The sequence below is a fragment of the Eupeodes corollae genome, chromosome 2, assembly GCF_945859685.1.
Source record: "Eupeodes corollae chromosome 2, idEupCoro1.1, whole genome shotgun sequence".
In the NCBI taxonomy this organism is placed as follows: Eukaryota; Metazoa; Arthropoda; class Insecta; order Diptera; family Syrphidae; genus Eupeodes; species Eupeodes corollae.
This window is the reverse complement of record NC_079148.1, coordinates 103,934,206-103,960,010: the sequence shown is the minus strand read 5'-3', so window position 1 is coordinate 103,960,010 and position 25,805 is coordinate 103,934,206. Positions and strand designations below refer to the sequence as shown.

The window sequence follows — 25,805 nt, the reverse complement described above, 5'->3', positions numbered from 1 at the left end:
CCAGCCATCTTAGTCGTTGGAGTTTTACCCTTCTGGCTAAGTCTACGTCGCTGTACAGCCAGTACAGCTCGTCGCTTCATCTTCTCCTCCCTTTCGAAGCATACGGGAGCGTAGATCGTACGAAGAACTTTTCTCTCGAAACGACCCAAGGTGCTTTCATCTGTGTTTGTCATAGTCCAGGCTTCAGCTTTGCGTGCCTGTTGTTTGGCTGCATTTGCCTGCCGACATTCCTCATCAAACCAGGAGTACATTGTTGGTGATTTCTTGAAACCCAGCACATCAGAGGTGGCTTCTCTGATTGCATTTCGGCAATGTTGCCACTGGTTTTCGATACATTGTGTTGGCGGCAGAGAACTTCGAGAGAGGTTAATTGTAACTTAGTCGGAAAAGCTTTTGGCGATCTCTTGCGATTGTAGCCGTTCGACGTTGTGTCTTCTCCCAGTTTTCCCTTGAGTCTGGAAACCCGAAGTGCTACCTTGGCTATAATGAGGTAGTGGTCCGAGTCAATGTTAGCTCCTCGGAAAGTTCGTACATCCATGATGCTGGAAGCGTGTCTGCCGTCAATCGCAATATGGTCAATCTGGTTGACGGTAGATTGATCTGGAGAAGTCCGAGTTCCTTTGTGGATGTTGAGGTGTAGAAAACCCGTACTGGCTACCATCACGTTTCGCCACGCAGCAAAATCTATGAGCCTGAATCCGTTGTCGGTAGTGTTGTCGTGTAGGCTGTTTTTCCCGATTATTCCACCAAAGATGTCTTCCCTTCCTAGCTTGGCATTAAAATCGCCCAGGGCAATTTTAATATCGTAGCTAGGACACTGCTCATATGTTTTGTCTAAGAGCTCGAAGAACATATCTTTGGTGTTGTCATCCTTATCTTCTGGGGGGGCGTAGCTCAAGACTTCTTGCCTAAGTCTTGCTCCAATGACAAAGCCGGTTTTCTCGGTAGCAGTCACCATAGTAAGTATCGCAGTTTTCAATCCTCTTTTTGCCCGGCCCATTTCATCGTATTTCCTGGAAGGCGGTGATGTCTGTTTTATAGCAGTCTAGGGCCTCCGCTTATTCTTCGGCTGCGCGTGGTCTGTTAAGGAACTAACATTCCACGTGCATATTCGAAGTTCGTTGTCCTTAATTCGTTTGCGTAGGTTGTCAACAGTTCATTCGTCCGTATCCGAGGGTTGTTGGTGATTCGCAATTCTGAAGTTTTTACGTGGCCAGGAAGTCACCCTGACGGCACAACTCTAACTCTAAAGATGGGGAGCCGGATAAAACCGCTCCTTATAGGCCTGGGCTCCGAATATGTCATAGAAGCCCCACAAGATGCTCACTAGTAGTTACTGGAACTGTAGACGCCACCGTTGATTCCATCTCGGGAATCCCTCCGCTGTCGTCTGGATAAGGGGAGGTGCCTTAATGGAAACACCTCTTCCCCTCTCACTCGTTTCCTGTCCCCAACAATTTTCCACTGGGGTTGGAACCCAATCTCCAGTTGAGGTACTAGGCACCCGATGTTCACCACGGGGAGGAAAGAGTAGGAGTTGATAAGACAGAGGTATGGGTTTTGAGAAAAACCTGAGGACACTTGTGTCCTCTTGAATGCACATTTCTTCGATTTGAACATCCAAAGTACATTTAGATTAAATAAGAAAATTGAAGAAAAGGTACCGAAAAGATAAAGCATGTTATCGGTGCCATCAGTTTTAAAGCTTGCAGCTACTTTGTGATTTTTTGCTGGAGGCAGCTACCAAAAGGGTGTATGCATTGACTTCACATTGGGGAATTGCACAACCAATGATGAGCCTCATTCTCAAAGAATTACTCGAAATTATGGAAGGACAAATATTTTCCCTCGTTGAATAAATCCTCTCTATTTAGACAAAGAAAAAAAACATGCTTAAGCTTTTTTTTATGAAGGCTGGGATTCCGGGAATAATTGGACGTGTAGATGGCAGCCATATAAAAATTCAAGCACCATTAAAAGATGAACAACATCGTTACAAGAGGAGAAGCTTGCATAGAGGCTTTCCCCTTTTTAATAACACCATTTAGATTCGCCCAAGAAGGAAACGGTCAATGAAGTTTTACTTTAAAGTTGTCATGAAACCATACCTTTTGCAACTCTTTTACCATTCTAACCAGTGGCCCCCAAGGAATTGAGGATATTTTCAACTGATTCCCAATTGTTTTTTTTGTTTTGTTCTGTTTGGGGGGCGCCTCTCCTAAAATTTGTTGCCAATGAAGGATTTCATTCCATTAATTCTGGGAGCCTTTTCATTTCACCGGGATTCGTAGGAAAAACTTGCATTTTTATTTAAAGTGGCGTTTTACTCGTCAAAAAAAGGAAATTTAAACGACAGCTACAATAGTGATGAGAAGGAAATTTGTCGATCAAAAATTTGGATTCCACTAACCGCCAAATGTCAAGTAGCGTAACGCTAAGTAAAACGCTCTTATAACGCCTTTCGCAATACAAATTTGCTTGTGTGACAATTGTTATTCAAATAAAACGCCTACTTCTGTAAGGGTGATTATTATGACGTTTGAATTCGAAGTTTCCGTTTGGTCTTACTAACCAAGTTATAGCCAGAACACTCAAATGGAATATCAATAGCAAAATAAATCCAATATTTTCAAATCGTTCTATGACTTCTAATTTGATTTTCCCCATTTTGATTAGATTCTCTTTAGAAGACTGATCTTGACGTCTCGTCACTTTATTTTATTTTTTTAAATGGGGGTTTTAATTTGGTTATTTTGACAGAAAAATTTTTGATTCCTGAAGTTTTCTATATCGATAATATATGTAAAGGAAAGTAATTAAGACAAAGGAAAAACACCACTTCTTTGTTCAATCCATTTCTTTTTTTATTATTTATTAGAATGACAAGCAATTCTATGACTGCCTTGTTGATCCTGTGGAACGCATCTGCAACTCCAAGGTATGTTCGGTTTTCCATTTAGCATCCCTGTGTGTTCGAACACTAAAAGTTGACAGATATTGCGTCTGCAGCTTTTTTCTACTGTGAAGTTAGCTTCCATCTGAAATTTTAACTTTTCAAATATTTCAAATATTCAAGTGAGAAAACCCTTCCTACATGTTTTCAACAAATGTATTTACGAACGTAACCTGCAATTATTTACACAAACTTATATCAAAATCCCCTTTTCACTTTTATTCTTGCTTTCCTAGAAACGTGTTATATACACGCTTTAAAAAGAAATAAAAACATTCATCCCATAAAGAAAACACTATAATTTTCAAAAACAACAACACCCAATTCGTTTCAAAAACTTACCATATACAGTGTTTATATTTTTTTTTTCTTTGCGGAACATCAAATTACTTCTTTTCACTTCATTTGTTTATCTTCTAACCCTCGTATTTATGTTTGTATATCCATAAGCGTTTAAGCGTTTAAGCCTGGGTGCTCAAAGGAAGAACAGTCATACATCTGCTCTTTCTTTAAATTTAAACAAAAAAAGTAGGAAGAAACCCCTCTATAAAAAAAAACAACACTAAACCCCTTTTTTGGATAGGTTAAATTACTCAATAAGTTCCGTGTCCTGGATCGCGTCCCCTCTGTCAGCATTTTATAAACAAAACAATAAAAATACAATGTTCCTCATGTCCCAAAATGAGGTGTAAAATAAGAATCAATTGTTTATTAAAATTATAGAAAACAAAAATATAAAAATAGATTTAAAATGTATCGAACGACAATAGGTGGCGGTGGCGGCGTCAACGGTGCGACAGCGCTGCGACGGACGGATACATAACGAAAACGATGTAAACAAGATTACACCTATTTTTGTAGGTCAAGTGTGTACTTTATCCAAACTCAAACTCATGTTTCATTTCGACAAAAATTCATCTCTCGAATTTGTCTGTCACTTCCTGTGGTGAAAAGTGAATCCAAACAAAATAAACAAGTTAAAATTGGAATAAAATTGATGATTGATATTTTGAGAGGGGGAAATTCGATTCGATTCGAGTCTTCGTTTTCTTTATTTTGGTATCCTCTACAAACTCTAAATTATGTTCCATTTGTGTATTTGTTTAGGGCACTTCAAGGGAATCACAATATGTTTTTGACATTGCGATGCCAATGCCGACGAAACGACACAGGGATATAATTTTGTTGTTGTTTACAGTGGGACGTTATACGAACCTCCATTTTTTCAAACGATTCATCTTTCACATTTGACATTTACAACCTCTGTACAGTACACCTACAACGAGATCCCGTCGATAAGGATTTGTTTACACTTTTTTTCGGTTATTTTCGTCGTTTGTTAATTTGTTTTAGGGGATTTTTAATGTTTTCATGAAATGAAATTATGTGTAATTATGTTTGTTCAAGGAAAGTAAGAAAATTCACGGTCATATAACCACAAAATGTGCAGCATGCCGCCAGAAAATCCAATTTTAATGTTATGTCTGCCCAAGTAATCAATTGAGCGGCACGAGAGCATATTATATCAATTTGGTTTTCTTTTTTTAACAACTTCATGCACTATGCAAACACTTAAGGGTATGTCTCCCGCAGAAGCGAACTCAGAACTCATGTAAATGAATTTGAATGTATTAGTGAAAGATCGTTACTCTCTTCATTATCAAATTCAAAATTTGAATTTCCAATTACTCTATATTTGCCTCTTGATCTTTTTTGTCTCTCAGAGCGAGGGCTATATTTCCGCACAAGCAGCCAATCAAAGAAATAAGAAATAGAACAACGTTGCATGATAAACCGGTTTTTTTTGGTATGTCTAGTTAGGTAGATTTGTTGTTGTCTTTTGCATATGGTTCGAATTTTATAAAGCAAGTGGGTATTTTGCTATCGAAGGAGATGTTTTTTTCTTGAATTTACTTTTTTGGTCGACATTTTCTAATTATTGAAAATACCTATTTTATTTTAATATTTTTTTACTTCCCATTGGAAATTATTGTAATGGGTCCGATTTGTCAAATTGAAAATTTTGACATTTCTCGAGGTTTCAAGGTCCCTAGAGTCAAAATAAAAGGTTTTTAGAAACATGTCTGTGCGTGCGTGTGTACGTACGTTCGTACGTTCGTACTTTCGCGACGTTTTTTTCGTCGTCCATAGCTCAAGAACCAGAAGAGATATCGACTTCAAATAAATTTTGTTATACAGATAATAAGGCAGAAAGCTGCAGAAAGGGCTCGCAAGAAAATTGCGTAGGTGTTTTTTTTACCATAGCAGTTTAAAAAAAAGGTGAAAATTTTGGATAACCCTAAATATCTTACGAACCAAAAACGCTAGAGACTTGAATTAAATTTTATATAATATATTGTAACGTGATATCAACCAAGTATATTTTTTGAAAAAAATCCATTTAACGGTTTTTTTATAAATCAAAAAACTGAAAAAAAAAATGTGTCACCTACCAAATTTTACGACTAAAATATGACTTTATCTCCAAAACAATTTTGTGCAACGAAAAATAATGTTTTTCAAATCTGATAAAATATTGAGAAAAATCGAATTGACAGTTTGTTTACAAAAAATTAAAAACCGAAAAAAATTAACAAAAATTGGTAAAAATTTAATATCGATTCAAATATCTTTTCAAAAAGTTGAAATTTAGGCATCAAACTTTTTTTATCTTATAAGAAATATTGTTATCAACAATGTTGAGAAAATTGAATTGACAGTTTTTTTTATACAAAATAAAAATCTAAAAAACTTTACTCAAAGTTGGTAAAAATTGAATATCGATTCAAAACTCTTTTCATTTCATTTTTATATAAAAATCCAACAGCCCGTTTTTTCATAAAAAATAAAATCTACAAAAAATAGTACGCAAATTTGGTCAAAATTGATACGAGTACATATAGACAAACTTTTAAGCAAGACAAATTGACAGACGGGATGGGAAGTTATAAGTGTGGGTCACATCCCAGCCTCTTTTTTGAAATAGTTTGACAGGATTTTTCTTGCTTAAAAGTTTGTCTATCAATTTTTAGCAAATTTGCGTTTTATTTTTTGTAGATTTTATTTTTATGAAAAAACGGACTGTTGGATTTTTATATAAAAATAACTAAATATGGAAAACAATATTTTCTGTGAAATAAAAAAAGGTTTGAAGCCAATATTTTTAATTTTTGAAAAGCTATTTGAGTCGAAAGTAAATGTTTACCAAGTTTTAGTATTGTTTTTTTTTTAGAGTTTTATTTTTTGTAAAAAAACTGTCAATGAGATTTTCTTCAAATTTCTATCAAATGTTGAAAACAATATTTCATATAAGATAAAATTAGTTTGAAGCCAATATTTCAAATTTTTGAAAAGATATTTGAGGTGAAAATCAATTTTTACCAACTTTTGTTAAATTTTTTTTAGGTTTTTAATTTTTTGTACAAAAACAGTCAATTTGATTTTGTTCAAAATTTGACTGAATGTTCAAAATAATATTTCTTATAAGATAAAATTAGTTTGAAGCCTAAATTTCAAATTTTTGAAAAGATATTTGAGGTGAAAATCAATTTTTACCAACTTTTGTTAAATTTTTTTTAGGTTTTTAATTTTTTGTACAAAAACAGTCAATTTGATTTTGTTCAAAATTTGACTGAATGTTCAAAATAATATTTCTTATAAGATAAAATTAGTTTGAAGCCTAAATTTCAAATTTTTGAAAAGATATTTGAGGTGAAAATCAATTTTTACCAACTTTTGTTAAATTTTTTGTAGGTAGGTACAAAAACAGTCAATTTGATTTTGTTCAAAATTTGACTGAATGTTCAAAATAATATTTCTTATAAGATAAAATTAGTTTGAAGCCTAAATTTCAACTTTTTGAAAAGATATTTGAATCGATATTCAATTTTTACCAACTTTGAGTAAAGTTTTTTTAGATTTTTATTTTGTATAAAAAAAACTGTCAATTCGGTTTTTCTCAAAATTTTATCAAATTTCAAAAACATTATTTTTCGTTGCACAAAATTGTTTTGGAGATGAAATCATATTTTAGTCGTAAAATTTGGTAGGTGACACATTTTTTTTTTCAGTTTTTTGATTTATAAAAAAAACCGTTAAATGGATCAAAAAATATACTTGGTTGATATCACGTTACAATATATTATATAAAATTTAATTCAAGTCTCTAGCGTTTTTGGTTCGTAAGATATTTAGGGTTAACCAAAATTTTCACCTTTTTTTCAAACTACTATGGTAAAAAAACCACCCTTGCAATTTTCTTGAGAGCCCTTTCTGCATCTTTCTGCCTTATTATCTGTATAGCAAAATTTATTTGAAGTCGATATCTCTTCTGGTTCTTGAGCTATGGAAGCCAAAAAAAACGTCGCGAAAGTACGGACGTACGAACGTACGTACACACGCACGCACAGACATCTTTCTAAAAATCTTTTATTTCGACTCTAGGGACCTTGAAACGTCGAAAAATGTCAAAATTTTCAATTTGACAAATCGGACCCATTATAATAACTTCGTATGGGAAGTTAAAAAAATGCAATAACCAGGAGTGATAGTACGCAAAAAAAATCAAGAAAACAAAATATAACAACCACAAAACTTGCCGAAAGTTGAACCAAAAATCAAATTCTGCGTATACGATTGACTACGTAACACCCAAATCAAGAGTCCATGACCTTACATCATACCACATACTAGAAAAAAAAAAAATTTCTAAGCAAAGTCTTTTTTTTTGTTGTATTTTCTGTTATTGTATACCGCAAGCAAAACAAAGAATACAAAAACTAAATGAGCCATGAGACCAACAACAAAAAAAAAAATCTGAGAGAGGATGGGCGGGCGAAATTCTTTTGCAAAGAATTCTCTTCTTGAGCGCTGAGATGCAGTGGCATTCTTGGGAACTGGAAACTTCATTGTGTGCGTTTACAAAGAAATTTGTTGTTAAAAAATGCAAAATAGACCTCTTTTATAAAAATTAAATTAAATAAACAGTAGACGCAAGAACTTTTTACTTTTTTAAATAGAATAAACAAAATGCCAAAAAAAAATAAAAAAAATATTTTGCAATTATATAAACTCCCAATCCCTCACAATTGCACCACAAATGTTGTTATATTGAAATGCATTTTTAATTATGTTGCGACAAATATTTTTTTTTTTCAAAATCGATAGTAAGAGTAATATATATGGTCCTTTTTTTTAAAAAAAAAATTAAAACTAAAAAAAAAAAAATCAGCTCGCCCCATGAATTCGCAAAAAATATTGGAAAAAAAAGAATGCATTTTGGATTTTTTGTCTAAAAAAGTTACTATAACTATTTTTTAAAAAAAAAAATTAAAAGCAAATATCTGAACATATATTTAGAATTTGAAAAAAAGTTAAATTGACTTAGCTAGCTGTTATACTTTGGAAGTTTTATCAAATATTGCACCTATGCCACAATGCAAATTTGCCCTATTTTTCATAGTTTTCTACAATTTTTCTTGGAATAAATAAATAAATTAAAAAAAAAAGAAAATCGATACTATTTATAAAAATTTATTGTTTTTTGGAAAAAAATATAAAAAAAATAAAAAATTATATTTTACACACTGCCCCATTGATTTTCGCAAGTAACTACCTGAATTTAATGATTTTTTAGTGATTCTATTGCTGTTAAGGAACAAACAATTTTTTTAAATTTTTTATTCCTTTATACATATTTAGCCCAATATATTTTCAATCAAAACCCGTTTATTTCGTTTAAATATTTAAAAAAATGTGAACGCTACAAAGCTAAGCGCAAAGCACCAATCAATTTTTTTGCATGCGACATGCCCTTAACAGTCACATTAGTGTCATCGAATTCGATTCGAGGGTTATTTGTTGAGACTCATTAGGTGTTCATTTGATGAGACTTAAGTTTTTTTTTTAACAGGGGCCGACGACGACGACGCACAAAACGTATATTGACGAAACAAACATATGTATATGAACCTAGTTCGGGTTTTTGTCATATACATAAAAAAGATTCAGTCAATCGTAAACCATTTTGAAGCAGCTTGAAGAATTTATAGGTTTAGGAAGTGGTTAATTAGAGAATGCATTGAGAACTGTCAACCTCTCACTCAAGAGCTAGATTTATTATTGTATAAACAATAAATTAATAAACAACAAGATCTTGATTAATGCATGTATGAATGTATATCTTTTCCAAAGAAATCAATTGTTTATTCGTTGGCGTTTTGAATATTTGGTTTATACAAAATTTTGATTATTATTCTGTTTCTATCGCTAGAAAGTATTTCCGATTAAGTCTTGCGTTAAACTTTTTGAAGCTGTTGACAAACTAAAAGACAACTTGTTTAGTGGTAATGAAACTGATACGAATGGTGACATACATGACATTTAAAAAGTTGAAAAGTCAGAATTCGTACATAGTAAAAAAAAATATCATTATGACGAGACGTGTGATTCATTTGTGACATTGTCATATAACTTTTTCTTTGTTAGGGCTTAAACTATTTTTTTGACAGATCAAATGTCAGATTCAAAATTTATCAAGCGCGAGCCAATTGGCGTTCAGAGCAGAGCTCGAACTGTCAAAAAAAATAATTGTGTTTCTTTTTGAGCTCTTATCGTTCAGAGCTTCAAATTTGTGTTTCTTTTTTAGTTCTGACATGTTCAGAACGCGCTCTGCGAGCTCAGAATCAAATAACAGAGTAAACGGAGTAAAATGCTTAACGCAAACAATTTGATATTTGAAAGCCGGGAAATTAAAACAAATCATCTTCATCGTCAAAACAATAAAAATGGCAGAAGAAGCTGATCACTCTAGTGCAGAATGTAAGATAATTAAGACAAACAAAACTAATTGCATATAGCATTTGTATGAATCAAATTTATTTCAGGCATATGGACCAACGCTATGACTTTTTTTGAAATCATGACAGTTTAGTTGTTTCATAATTAAATAAGAAGGCTCTGAACATACTCTGTTCGCTCAGACTCTGTTCAGTGCTCAGCTCTGAACTAAAAAAGAAAAACGCCAAATGGCTAAGTTCAATCTCAGACAGATAGGGTATCCGGATACCTCTTTGTCAATGTTTTACGTTTAAAATAACAGCTGATCAAAAGCAACTGAGATGTCAAAAAAAGAGTCCAAAGGTATCCAAGAATTTCTGGGGTATGTAGGTATCTGACAGGACAGCTGATTCAGCACATGGTTGAATTTCAAGAAACTTGAAAATTGATTTCAGCTTTTTGTATTTGTGGAGTGAGTAATTTTGCGGTTATAATAATAATGAATAGGGTTTCGTTAAGGTTGTTTTTAGGTATATGGCAACCGTCAATTGCACCAACAACTCCTGGAATATAGCCTCCAGATTTTTTTTTGGAACGCCTATTTTGGAAAATAATATCTTCGGACTTAACAATTTGATTAAGTGATATTGATAATGGGATATTACTTGAAATATATTGTTGTAATGTTTAACAGTTGGCCATTTATTATACTCTCCGAGCAATGAATTGAACAAACCACTTGTAGAATTTAACTGAATACAAAATGAGCAGAACTCTTAGCTAAATTGAACCTGTTTCCAGCTGATAAGAAACTTTCTTGCTTACTCAAGAATCGAAATTCAAACTAAAAACAACTGTTTTTTCTCCAAGTTAAAAGTTCTTTTATTTTGCTGCACTATGTGCTGCACTATTTGCTGCACTATGTGCAGGAGATCCTAATAATTTCAAATCGTTAATAAGCAATTCATTATAGATATCAAGACTAGTTTGTTCACATTTTATTCGCTCAATTTGAATGCAAATTTGACAGCTACCAATTTTCGTAGCCAGTAACAAGAAAGCACAGCGAAAAATAAATAAAAGGTAATTGCATCGTTTGGATGACATTTTTTTCGTTTCTGTTTTTTTCTATGTTGCAAATTTCTCTTACCTAACACCCCTTCCCCCTCTTCATCCAAAAACTTTAAATGTTGTTTCATTTTAATTAAAATTCATCAATGGAAGACCAAAAAGCTTTAAAAATAAGTCGATCCAAATAAAAGCACAAAAATTGAATAAAAACTCAAAACATCTGCCTCGAAAACGTTTGCCCTATCAAAATATGGTTTATAATCCAACTCCTTCCCTTCTACATAAATATATGGATCAATTAATAACTTGAAATAATTATTTTCTATAAATAACTTATCATCTAGCACACCAAGAGCAAGAGAAGAAATACACGTACAAATGGTATTAACAATCGGAATCGGAAAAGCGAAACAAATTTTAAAATTAGACCGAACACAGTCCATTTCGATTTAATACGCATCTGACCGCAATAAGGGTCACCATCGGTCGGTAGCCCGACCAATTAATTAAAAAAATACAACAGATGCAGTTTATAGAACACAAATTAGTTGTACACATTGTACAATAGAAATTATATAGCCTTACGATCAATGGAGCATAGTTTTGACATAGTAGGGTATAGTAGAGTGCAAGGGTGAAAAAAGAGGTACATAATTACATTTCCAAAACGGAAACACCTCGTACTCTTTTCTGTGTTTTCCTCCTTTCATTTTTTGTTTTCTTTTTAATTGGAACTCAAACTCTTATTATCGATCTGTCACTGTCAACTACTGATGATGATAATAATGACTTGCATTAGCAATTTGTCCAAAGATTAGATGAGGCACGAAAGTTTATTTCATAAGACATCAAACAATAACATGTGAAACCTCTTTTTTATTTTATTCTACCAAAGAAATAAGTCCCTCTATATGAACATAATTATATCGACTAAGGCTTTTTAAAATGAAAACCATCAACTGAATTATTGGCTTCTGCTTTCTTAGCACATTGACCTGCACTTAACTTGGTCTTTGGACATATTTATAAAGAAAGTAGTTACATGAAACTTGATCCAGGAATTTCCCCTGTATAATATTCGTTACTGGGGGCGTTTTCAACCCTTAAAATGCAGTTTTTAGTTGATTTTATCATTTGCAGCTCAATTAAGGAAAATTTAATGTCATTTGCGTGTTCAGGAGTAGATTGGAATTAACCGTCCGTCATATAACACTTATGTGAATTTAAGGTATCTACCTCTAAATTTAGTATATAAAAGCAAACTTCTATGCCATCAAGGGAGAACCTAAGTTCTTAAAGGTCCCTCATAAAATCATAGCATACACTCTTGATAATGTTTAACCATAATATATTTTTTATCGTCGTTTTGATTAACATGCAATGAGTAAAGAACATTGCATAGGACAGCCGCATGCATGGACACTTGTCATAACTTCTTAATAGACTAAAATTAAAAAAGTACCCCTCTGTAGATCTTTATTTTTTCTGTCCAGCTTTTATGTGAAAGATTAATTCAATTTGATAGTGCGTTTGTGGTAAAGAAAGTCGTAATTTATATGAAATCAGTAAACACTTGCATATCAGAGTCTAGCCAGGCTTTATTATATCATTCTCAATTTTGTTAAGAGGGCTTCTTTTGGTAGTTTTATAATTACAATGGGTTTGCGTGTTTTTTCTGATCTGTCTAAATCAAGGAAATTACCACCCCATGGCAAACGTACATTTAATAGACACAAAATATAGAAATTGTGTGTTTTTTTTTATGGATATAAAAACCAATTGTTTACAAAACACAAACAAGAAATAAAGTGCAATAGATAGTTTTTCACACGATTTTGAATCTGTTTTAAAAACGTGCCCAGACGGAAAGTTTGTATATATTGTTTGTTTTTCTTTCTTTTTTCGTTTTGATTTAGAAATTTCGGCTGCATGCAATCAATTTTGTTTGGAAATTATAAATATTTTCCTCTTGCAACAATAAAATAAACAAAGATTTTAAGGGAAATTGTATTTTTTCCACTTGTTCTTTTTGAAAAATCGAAATCAGGCAAAACTTTTATATTGTTTTCAATAAAATAATGTACCCTATGTTTTGTATTCATTTGTTTAAAGGGAACATGAACATTTAACCCATGTTTTTTGTTTTAGACCAAATTTTGTTGAAATTTCATTAATCTCAATTCTAGCTTACACACTCACAACAACAACACATTTCATTACACATATTGATCACCTTGATCAAATTTTTTTTATTGATGACGTGCCACAGGGCTCAAATTTGTCTCCGGCACTCTTCCTTATATTAATGATAGATCCCTAATTTGCCACTTATAATGCATCAATAAATACCCTCAGCTTTTTATATTCGTTTCTAGATTCATATCCTTGTCCTTCGGATGTGGAACTTCAACGGCAGCGTATGATAAGCTCTTTGGAATTTGATCTTGACAGCGTTGTCAAATGGGGAATTATTAACAGTGTAGAATGTAATGCTTCAAAATCTAAATACTGTCTCTTACCGAATCGTCAAAGCCTAACAAACTCTTGCCGTAATACTCGCCATTCCAGAAAATCTCATAAGCTTACCCTTGAGCTTAATTTCGGACGTACTGTCAAGTATAGAGATTCTTTATTTAACCGCATATCTAAATTATGAAATGCTTTACCCAACATCCAACAGACCAATCCTTATTCATTCTCTATTTTCCTGAAGCTCACACTGTGTTTCATCTTTAACCTTATTTGGGACCACCATTATTTGACTTGCTTATTAATGATTTTCTGTCAGTTTTATCGACAGCCAACTGCTTAATATTTGCAGATGAAATACACATTTTTAAAGTTACAAATAGTTATAATGATTGTGTTGCATTTCAGCAAGACATTTTAAAGTTTAAAAATCTTGAACTTAAACTGTCAAAGAGTTCTGTGTTAACTTACAAAACCTCATAATTATGATTATTTCCTTAAAGGAATCAAACTATTAAGAGTTCACGAGATTAAAGACCTAGGCGTAGTATTTGATGGGAAACTTAACTTTATTTAACATGTGTGGGGGTTTTGGAAGACGAATTCATAACGACTTGCTTCGCTTGAAGGATATTTATTTAATGATCTGACAAAGCTGTACATCGATAACGAGAACTAAAAAAGAATAACTTTTGGTTGAATCATTCGATCATAAGGCCCAATCATAATTTTAAACAACGATTTCTACGTACATTGACATAAGTAAATAACGAGTGCTTGCAGTTAGGCATAGTGCGATAGAAAAGTTTACTGACTATTTTGGAATAGTATGCTACACATGTCGTCTCCTACATTGTTTCAAAAGCTAACTCTATGTTAGGTTTCCTTAAACGGAATTCTTCTGATTTTAAGGACCCATACACACTGAAAGCTATTTTTTGTTCACTTGTTAGACCATTACTGGAGTATTGTTCTGACATTTGGAATCCTGAATCCTGATACTAAAAAGTTGATTACAAGAATTGATAATATCCAAAAGAATTTTTTGAGATTTGCTTTAAGAAGTTTTGAGTTGAAATGCTTACTCAAATCTTGATTATAAATCTAGATGCCTTTTGTTAGGCATACAAACTCTTGAATCAAGGCGTAGAATGTTTAGTGTTATGTTTATTCATGATATTCTTTCAAATGACATTGATTGCGAGTTTTTGCTTTCTTTGATTTAATTTAAAATTTGAATATCCTCATTCTACAAATTTTGACCAGCGTTAACCTATTTCCCATTGTTGTAAATTTTTTAATATGTAGTATATTGAAGTAGATACATATCTTAGAAGAAATCAATTATTATTAATATTTTCCATAATAACTTCTCTTAATTGTTCCTATTTATCCAATTCCATGTCTTCAATGTCAGTAAAAATACCTTCTACAGAGCAATCACTTTGAAAATATGTAGAACTTATTTTGAAATATAATATAACTTATTAAAGGGTGCACCATCTAACGTTTTTTTTCTCAACTTGTGCTTATTTCGTGAATGGTAACACTTAGCTCATGTCTTATTCGACAGATAATTAGTTTTATCCTTCCTCTGAACTAATATAATTGTGTATACGCATAAACAAAGCGTGTGGCAGCATTACATTTTGCAAAATGTCAACTCGGTCCCTTGTACCATCTATTTGAAGAATCGGTATCAGTGCATGCCCTGAAAAACATTCCAACACCATTACGTTACCTCCACCGAGCTTTACAGTAGCTTTGGTGTAACATGGATTTATTGACTCTTTTGCTAGTCTGCGAACAAGACGGAAACCATCGGAACCCTTGAATTTAAATTTAGACTCTTTCTTAAAGAGTACTTACCTCCATTTTCTAACGGTCCAGTTGACGTGGCAATGAAAAAAATTTAATTCGATGGCTTGTTTTTGGTTGAAATAAAAAAATTAATAAAAAAAAAATGAACAGCTTTGAACGATTTTAATCAACCATCAACAGCTCGTCGCTTTTATTGTTGCGAAGTCTGTTCTTTTTCTTGGTCTGACACCTCGATGAATGACTTTGGATTTGTAAAATTTTATTAATGGAAGACTTGTCTGATGTTTAAAGAAAAAGAGAGATACTAATAAAAAGGTACTTTTGTTTTGACCATCACAAAATTGTCAGAAATAAGAAAATTAAAAAAACCGAAAAACAAAGAAAACTTTTTTTTTGTTAATATAAAAAGCTTGAACAATGTTAATACGGTATATTCCAAAAATTAAAAATGTTCTTTAAAAAATGTCCTTAAGGACTTTTCAGATGAGATTTTTAAAAACTCAAGACTGTTTTAGGATGAACAGGTTAACATTTTATTCATGACAGTTTGCAATCAGTCAATAATCAGGAATAATAGAGTCTTAAATAAATTTACTTATATTTCTGGTCTAATAATGAGAAAACAAAGAATAACGATTAAAATCTGTTTTTTATTTTGAAATAAACGCTGCAAAGTTTTACATTGAAGAACTCAGCCGTTGTCTCACTTTTAATTTTTTTTACTAATCGATGCCTTGATTCTTATTTCTAGTCACTTCCTTCAAAATATATAATTTTGTATTCAAATTCTCGATCAGACATTACCATCTCAACATTTCAGCTTAAACTCCAAATCCAACTTATGTAGACATAATGACTCTTTTAACATTTAAATTTAGTTAATTCAGCGAAAGGAAATATGTATGTACATAAGACACGAACTTCTAAAAGTCATCATCATCATTACATTAACATTACCATTATCCAACTCAACCATCCATCAGAAGTTGAAGTTTGCTGCACTTCCTTCCTTTTATACTAAATCATTTGCAAACAACAATAACACCAAGTATAGTGCAAAATAATAAAAATAAAAAAATAAGGTAAAAAAGGTGTGCAATAAACCTGCGTGTCATTGTTACATCCAGTGGATACTTACAATGCGCTTAATTGCACAGGAAATCTATTTTCAATGATGGAACACAAATTCGCATTTTGTTATTATTTTTTGTTGTTGCACTGCTATTCGGCGCCAGTGTTGATAATAATAAATCCTAGAGTGTCGTCGATTGTTACATTAGTTTCTTTTTTTTGTATTTAAACTGTCATTATTAGAAGGTGCTCGTATTCCGTATGTCGTTTGTCGTATTGTAGAGAGCTCAAGGCCTATTCGGCTACGACATGCAGACACAGAGAAGATAAAAGATTTATATCTACTTTTGTTCAAAACGCAATTACATTCTGGCACTTGATTGCATTGGAATGGAGAGTAGACGGAGGATGTATTAACTGTTTAAATACTATACTATTCACATATGTTGTCTATATATACATAAGTATGTACATATATACGGGAGGGTTTTTGAGCTGAGTGTGTGGTACTTTCAAAAAACTGTCATTTGAAAAAAAAATTCTCATTTCACAGCTTAGTGAAGATAGAGTGCTACTTGAAAGTTTATTGCACTTCTTAGATATTTTTCATTTGAAAACTAACACTAAAAAAAGAAAAATAACTTCAAGAGCAGGAGGATTAACTGTGAGATTCTACCATGACAATGATTTTGTTATGGTAATGACTTTGTTGGAGGTATATAAGCTGTACGTAGGCTTGAAGAAGTAATAGATAAGTTTGAGTGTTTTTTAATTGAAAATATGTACATTATAATGTTGTAGGAAAAGAATATTTTCAAAACAGCTTAAGATAAAAACACAGACCTTTTAATAAAATCCTAAAGATACTGTTGAATACTTAAACCCACCATTAAATTTTCAGATGCTCAGAATGCTACTGTCATGACTCATGTTTTAAATGCCTAAGATTTGCCCCTTTCGTAATTATTCTGCTTTACAGATATATTTTATTGCCTTTGAATTGAAAAATGATTATAATTTTCCTCCAAGTGAAATTTTTCACTTTGACATTAAACAGAAATACATCTCGCCAAACAGATTTTGACTGCATAAAAGTATCGTCCAGAGGTCATTTTCACATTCTTAACTAGATGCAAATATATTATTCCACTAAAAATTAGCCCCACATTCCTTATTGATGAAAAAGGAGCTTCTATTTGTAAGGACAAAGCTTTTTAACTCGCTCTGCTTAGATTTTAATCGCGAATGTTGATCTGATAACAAATCTTCACAGATAATTACCAATCTGAAAGTCTTCGAAAAATTCGACTAAAAAAAGAGCTACGACGATGGTGGAGCGGAGTAAAGACAAACGCAAAACCAATTTAAACTTTATAGTACGGTGGTCCATGTTTGAATGCCAGATACTTCTTTAATTTTCTTCTTTCTCTTTCTTGTTTTTAATTTTAGTAAATTTTTGTTACAATAAAAGATGGCCGATATTTTTTAGTGGCGGCAAATTTGAAAAGTGAGAATTTTATCGCAATGATTTTTTATTTAAATTTTAGAATTTTAATTCAAATTCAAGTTTAGACTTAAAGTTTTACATTTAAATTTAAGTTTAAGTATTCAAAATATCAAATTGAAAATAAATTTAGTTTTAAGTTAAAAGTTAATTTAAATCTAGATTTATAGTGAATTCAAAAAGTGAGTTTAATAAAATTCAATAATAGGTTGATGAACTGCTTGTGCTTTTACACTATTCATATTTTACTGATAACACTGTTCGAGTTCTCAGACATCGAAGGATTGTACTTTATTGACACTTCCAGCAACCTAAAAATACTAATTTTGAATCACACCTTCATACCAAAAGCCTATCATGTTTTAAATACTTCTTTGATTTGCCTTCTCTCCTCTAGTTGTAGGTTTGTACTTTTATGGACTATAAAATTTGGATTTTCAGAATATTCAAAAAAATGCTAGAAATATAAACTTAATAAACGTTTTGAAATAGTATTCATATTATAAAAAGAAATAATAATGAAGCTAAAACCAAACAATAGAAATGATATTTCATTTAAATCTCATTTCTATTTCATTTAAATTCAAGAAGTAAAAGGACGATTTTTCGTCAAAATTCCATTACATGTGGTGAAAACATGCTTCCTAATTTTCTACATGTACAGTTTTTCTTAGAACAAACTTATAAACTGGAATTTTTGTGTTTTCTATAATCCTAAACCCAATCTTCGTCCAAGAAATTTGAAATGTTTGCACAAACTATCAAATTCATCCTTAAATTCTACCTGCTGACCGTGTTTTTAAATTGCTTTATTGATTCAGGTAAAAGTCTTTGGAAGGCGTAAACGTGTTTTTATTGCTTTTTTCCCGTTCAAAAAAGGATACATTTACCTGATTGCTTTGCTTTCACATTCTCTATAAATATGTCGTCCTTTTTTGAAAAATCTTTCAGAACTAGTTCAAACTGTGCCAAAGAAAGATCCTAGATCCATACATAGCTATTAAGGTTCTTACAACAATTGTCTCTTGTTTAGAAAGCAATCTAACGAATTCCATTTTTTTTTTTTACTTTTTCAGAATTTCTTCAGAAACAAAATATATCTACAAATAACAGATAAAGATTTAGGCGATGGGTGAATTAGAAGAAAAAGAAACACCTCCAACAGAACCACAATCACATGATCATCATCCCGAAGCTGAAGAACCTAAAGAAACTGACAAAATGCTCGAACAAAAAAATACAAAAATTGCAATAGAAGATGCGTTGACAAAACGAAGAAGTCCCACACCAGAAAAAGAAAAGAAGACTCCCAATGGCGAGGAAATAATCAATATACCCGAGGGAGCAGCAGGAGCGGGTGGCGGCGGCGGCGGAGATGATAAAACAAATAATTCTTCAAATGACATCGAAAATAATAAACTCAATCCAGTCACAAAGGAGGGCCGAGAAGTAAAACCAAAGAAAATCCCTATCGGTGGCATCAAAATGCCAGGATTTTTTACGAAAGCAAAGCCACGTGGTGATGGGGATGGTGCTGAAGGCGAGCTATTAGAAAAGGAGCCCAAGGAGACATCGCCAACGATTGAAGAGAAACCCATCAAGAGCGATGAGAAACAAAGACCCGGTTTGGGTGACAGAATTAGAAGTTTCTTTGTGCGAAAACCTAAACCATCCGCTGATGACACAGCCAAAAGTGGTAAGTTATTGAGAGGTTTGCATTGTTCCGCTGGACGTGTTTTAAAACTATGATTGTTTGTTTTTAGATTTAACTGCTGAAGCAGCTGATGAAAATAATGGACCACCGCAAAAGCGCGGACTTTTGAATGCAATCAAACTCCCAATTGCCAATATGATTCCAAAGAAAAAGACTGACGACGACGTCGAACTCGGCAATGGTCCAGGCACCAAAGCTGGACTAGCTTCAATGGAAACCTTAGATGATTCGTTGAAAGACCAAGATACCGTCGATAAAGCACCAACAAAGAAAGACGATGATGTTAGTAAAATGAAGGGAAGCCAAGAGATTAAAACTGAGGTAAGTCAACTATCATAACAAAATTGAGGACAGAGATCCTAACTTTAATTATTCTTTAATTTATTTTTCCAGAAATCCGAAGAGGAAGAAGAAGTAATCTCATGCTTCGATCGTATTCGGTCATATCGTTGCTCTGTAGATGATGCTCTTATAACACTGGGAATCCTGCTCATAGTGGTTATGCTCGCCGTCATAGGCTATGTATTATCCAGTGACTCACAATCATCTCCACCTCTGAGAGAGGGCCGTTATATCGACGCTGTCACAGGATGTGGCATGGTTGAGGGCTTGAAAGAAGACGGAGCATTCGCTTTCCGAGGTATTCCCTACGCACTGCCACCGATAGGCGAGAACCGATTTAAACCGGCCCAGCTTATCGAGGGTATCGACGATTGCTGGAATGGAACATTAAAAGCCCACAATGCCACAGAAGTTTGCTCCCAAATGCTCAGCAATTCAACAATCGTTGGTGTAGAAGACTGTTTGACATTGGATGTTATCACGCCTCACATTCGCTATGACAATCCTCTGCCAGTTGTTGTGCTCATTGGTGCTGATTCATTCACTGGTGGTTCACCAGGAATTCTTAGACCATCTGCAAGGTATGCCCGCTCACATGATGTCATCTTTGTTCGACCAAACTTCCGAATGGGTGTATTTGGTTTCCTAGCTCTGGATGTGCTCACTAAAGATGCATACCCAAGGACGTCGGGAAATTATGCCCTTACTGATATTGTTGCTGCTCTAAATTGGATTAAACTGAACATTGCTCACTTTGGAGGCGATCCAAAGTCTGTGACACTGTTCGGACATCGAGCTGGAGCAACGATGGTATCAGCGTTAGTTACGTCTCGTAAAGTAAAGAATTTGTACACTCGCGCCTGGGTAACATCTGGTTCGGCGGTAATGCCGGGTCGTGGTCTTATGGAATCCGAACGACGCAATCAGGATTTCTTAAATCAAATTCAATGCACTGAGATCAAATGTCTTCAAAATGCTACCGTAAATGAAATATGGCAAGCTACTCCAGATACCTGGTTGCACTTCCCCGCTGATCTGCCTGGCAAGGATGAAAACACCACCGCCCGTCATGAGTGGCTTGTTCTTGACGGAAACATTCTCCAGCAACATCCAGCTGACATTTGGAAGGAACAAATTTCCGGAAAACCAAAACTTGTCATGGGAACAACAGCACATGAGAGTCACACCGAAAAGCTCCGCATGCGTCACTCGAACTGGACAGAGGAAGAAGTTCGCAATTTCATCGAAAACACCAAAATCGGGGCCCTTAATCTTACTGACGAAGCTATTAAACGATACAATGCCACCTATCAAGGTCTTGTTGCAATGATCTCGGACATCAGAACAATTTGTCCTCTATTGACGAATGCCCGACTCCAGCCCACCGTACCATTCTATGTTGCCACACAAGGAGAGGGTCCTGATGGCCTGGCAAAGGTTGATGTCGATGTTCAAGCGATCTTAGGACGCTATGAGCCACATACAGTTGAACAGCGAAGGTATGTCTCATCCATGCAACAGCTTTTCTATTATTATGTCTCACATGGTGAGATCCCGCAATATAATCAAGGAAAGCGAGTGTTGAATATGGGACAGGACCCCCTCTCACAGGAGGACTACCCTAATTGCAATTTCTGGATCAGCCACGACATAGTGCCGCGGTATGCGCGAATCGATTAGACATTTTCTCAATAATGTTCTCTTCCTCAACTCTCTTCTATCCCGCTCTCATTAGGCTCTCTTTAAAAAAATAATTTTTAAAGTTATTAAATATTAAAAAAAAATATATAAAATCCAAAAAAAATCGTACGGACACAAAAAAAGAAAACAAAATATTTTATACTAAATATTAGCATTTTGAAACTGTATTTAAACTTTTTATGTATTTATATTTAATTAAGGTTTTTTACTTTTATAGTTTCTTAGATCTTAGTTTTTTTTATATACGTGGTATAAAAAAATTGTCGTTCTATTTAAAATTTTTAAAAATAATAAATGGTTGACTAAAGTGTATAAAAAAATTAAAATAATAATAAAAAAAAAAAACAAAACAGTGAAATGTTTAAACAAAATATTATTAGTTAAAAATTAAATAAAAACAAATTAATCTTTTTTTTTAATTAAAAAGAAAATGATATATGTGTATAACGGAGGCAAAAACTTTTATAACTTTAATGAAATTTGAGACTGGCTTCGTTAAAAAAAAATTAATATAAATATTTAATATTTTAATAAGATTTGTTTTTTTTTGTTAATAAAAAAACATCAAAAACAACGTGAAAATAAAACGCATTTTTTCATTTAAAATCTAATGTCAAATGTCTTTAAATTTTTGTGTATTCCATAAAACAAAAGAATACATTCTTGTTAAACAATATCAAACAACATTTAATTTTAATAATAACCATATTGCATTTTTCAAAATAAATACAAAAAGAGACAGGCATGAAAATGAACAATTTACGATATACATGACAACAATAAAAGTAATTTTTATGTATGTATAATATTATCTTTAATAAATTAAAATAATATGAAATGAAAAATTCCAAGAAAAAATAAAATATAAAATAAAATAAATGGTGGATAATATTATATTGAATATTTAAAGATTTAATAAAAAAAAAAAATAAGAAAACAAAAATGTGTTTTTACCTTACTTACCTTTTTACATCAATTACTTGTCCAGGTCATCATTTTCTGCTTCCTGAAATGTAGTTTGAGCTCTTCTTAAATTTGTTCATGCTTTTGAGATACTTATCGACTGTTCTGTGCAAATTTTTCTTCGGCCTCCAAATCTTCTGCCATCTTGAATAAAACGATCCCACTCACCGACTCCATTGAATGTCTCGAGATAGGTGTGACCAATCCTCTACCAGTTTCTCTTGCGAATAATGATGTTAATATAAATTTGACCATTCTCCGATAAGGTTTTTTGGTTGGGGATCACATTCGTCAAGAAACACTTAAGGATCTTACGGAGACTACTATTCACGAATAATTGAAGTTTATCAGCCCTATTCTGCTATTCATGTGGTTCGTATATTCTGCTATCAATCGGGTGAAATTATCCCAAACCAATTTGACACTCACATAAACAGCTGTTCATGTGAAAACTTTGAGAATTTTTGATAAATTGTTTTGATTCATCCAAAAAAGAAGTTTAATCAATGCACCTAATCACAATTAATTGTTTAATTTGTGTGATTTTTGGGAATGGGTAATATTGGACTTTTTATTGCAATTGTAAGCAGAGGACTAAGAGAATCCTCAAACAGAGACCAAACTAGATATCAAATGAAAAATCCGCTACATTTCATATGCGGACCTGAATTGTGTAGAATAAATACAGTAGGGTAGCCCAAGGTGCTAAATCGGATTTACTCGAGCGTCAAAGAGACCTATTGGATTGCGAAGCTTAGATGATAAGAATAAAAAAATGTCATATCATATATACACTCTCATCGGTGGGGCAAAAAAACAGTTGCATGGACATACTCGAGCGCGTCAGATATTAATAGCATCCATGTCCTACGTATTTTTGAAAATATACGTATGCTAATGTGATTGTTTCCATGATGGCGGTGGTCGTGCGTAAGGGTTGAAAACGGAAAAAAAATTATCGAGCGTGTCAGATTTTCAAAGGGGATGTTAAGTGACCCTAAAAGAAGGCTCTCTGACGATTTGGATGTGACCCAAACTCGTGGCTATTATTAGAAATTGCAAAAAAGAATCGCCATTTTGAAATACTCGAGTGTGTCAGATTAAGATATATATGGTTTATTTATATACCCTAAACGTGCCGTCTCATAATCTGACGATTATCTGGAGGGATTCGCCTAATCTGACAATGGCAAGAATTTTTTCACCACAAAGCACACACTTTACATTAATGCAACTCATAGTAACTTTTTTTAAAATTTTAATTCACATAATAAACATCAAAATCGCAGGCGTTACAAATACGTTGTCAACGAAAAAACAACTGCACGATCAGCTGTCATGGCAACAGAACCCACAGTGGGAACAGAGTGAGAGAGTCATAGATAGAGTGAGAGGAATAGAAATGCGGGAATCATGTACCTGCACGCATTAAACTTTATCGATTATTTTTCCTTCGGCTTACGGAAATCGTCAGATTATAATATTATATGTGAACGTTGAGTTATTGCCTTCCAAATAAAAAAAAAGTTAGCCACGCTCGAGATAGTCAAGAGACGGTTTTTTTTACAAGTTTGTAACCCTGCTTTTTATCGTCAACAGAAAATTGTCAGATTAGTGGAATATAACTAACTTACGCTACCTTAATCTGACGCGCTACAGAATTTCAGATGATTAAATTTCTGATCCCTTATCCTTTACACGCGGCCACATATACTTGGTGGAGATATTCAATTGGGTACTAGGTACCTGTATATTAATCTGCCGCGCTTTAGTAAATCTCAAATTCCCCTCTTGGGCTCCCCTACTAATACGTTCACGTGAATAGAAGAATGCTGCACAGTATTACTGACATAGACAGATTTCCTTCGAATGAAGTGATTAGTGAAAATTCAAGAAAAATTCCTCCCGATGAATTTAAGAATATGGCTGGATGTGTGACAGAGTCGCTTTATTTACCATGTACGAACTCTTAGACGTTAGAGCAGAGAAGTCGGGGCTAGGTCCTCTTACTGTATACGTTACTCTTCGACAATTTGATCAGCTGTACCACCAACTTCTTCGAGACAGCTTTCCACCTCTTCAACCTGCTGCCCTGCAACGTAAACTTGGGAAAAGTTTCCACAAATGTTGAGGATCTTTGCTGTTCAGTTGTTGAGCCTTAGCACGGCTTTCTTCGCTTGGCTTTACATCTAGAGGAAATCCATGATGTTGTTTGAAAGCAAGCAATTACAGTCTGCGAATTCAAGATGGTTTTAAAAGGAAAGCATCGTATTTCCCTAGGAATTTTTCGCTTCCCGGGAACAAGTTCCTTTCTACTATCGGGAATTCCCTACGGAATTTCTTTTTTTTTGGGAATACATTTTGCCAACTTGAAAATAATAATTTAATTTTAGAACATAGTTTTGGAAAGATTTTACAGTCGGTTCTGAGTGAAAAAAAACTGTTTGTTTTCGTCCTAGACATAATCCTTAATTAAAAATGCAAAGAATATCCTTTTTATTATTAACCGATGAAATACAACAAGAACAACACATTTAACAAAGATCAATTAGGCGAAGTGTAAGAGATCATTCAAATCCATTAGAACTACCACCGTTACTGCAAGTAAAAACATTTATAGATAGAAATAATATATAGATTTCAATATCTTGTTCCAAAGCGACGACGTCACAAGTTATGCGTTTATGTGGAATTTTTGAAGGACGAGGAGTTGAAGTTCGGTTTTCTATGTTCATCTGGGAATCATTCGTTTTCTTTCTTACTTATATATATATAGGAAAATATATATTATAGGAAAACAAAAGGCGATTGCAAACACCCCTGTCGAACTGCACTAATGATTTCGAAGTCTTCAGATGTTTGTCAATTCTATAAAAATTTGCAAGTTACGCCTTTGTAGGTAGCTTTAATAATGGCGATATGCTTCTCTTGTAGAAGAGTTAAAACCAGATGATCCTTGGTTCGTTACTAAAATATTTTCGCCATTATCTTAGCCATTGCAGGAAGAACACAGCCCTTCTCCAGTTGTCGCAATCCCTTTTTTGACAGTTTGATGATCGTCCCTTTTTTCCGCCAATTAATCAGGGACACTTTTGTTTTCATCCTCACATTCCAGTTTTATAGAAATTTATTATTGATTAAAAAAAGCAGGAAATTCGCAAGAGGTTAATAGTCGTTCCATCAGCGCATCAGAAAAGTTATAAAGCTCTTGCCCCTGGTTAAACGAGGTGTTAGGATTTTTTTGTGCAATTTTATTTGAAACAGAAAATAGATTTATTTTAATTTTATGTAGATTTTAAAAAAAGAATGCTCTAACCAATTGCCGATTGAAGTTATGTCTAATCCAATCATACATATCTTACAAAAGAGCTTAAATCGCAAAGTTGATGCTAATTGTCCTTTAAGCAAAAACTAAAAAT

General features: G+C 33.2%; 1 protein-coding gene across 1 annotated transcript in view; it reads left to right on the top strand.

The window, feature by feature from the left end:
- Window positions 1-22,268, top strand: part of LOC129945518 (neurotactin) — a 79,979-nt gene extending 57,711 nt beyond the window's left edge. The window contains exons 2-4 of the mRNA XM_056055304.1: window positions 18,743-19,362; window positions 19,430-19,701; window positions 19,774-22,268. Coding sequence (XP_055911279.1) covers window positions 18,795-19,362; window positions 19,430-19,701; window positions 19,774-21,402 — 2,469 coding nt within the window. The 5' untranslated portion in view covers window positions 18,743-18,794 and the 3' untranslated portion in view covers window positions 21,403-22,268. The remainder of the gene's footprint in view (window positions 1-18,742; window positions 19,363-19,429; window positions 19,702-19,773) is intronic.
- The last annotated feature ends 3,537 nt before the right edge of the window (window positions 22,269-25,805 follow it).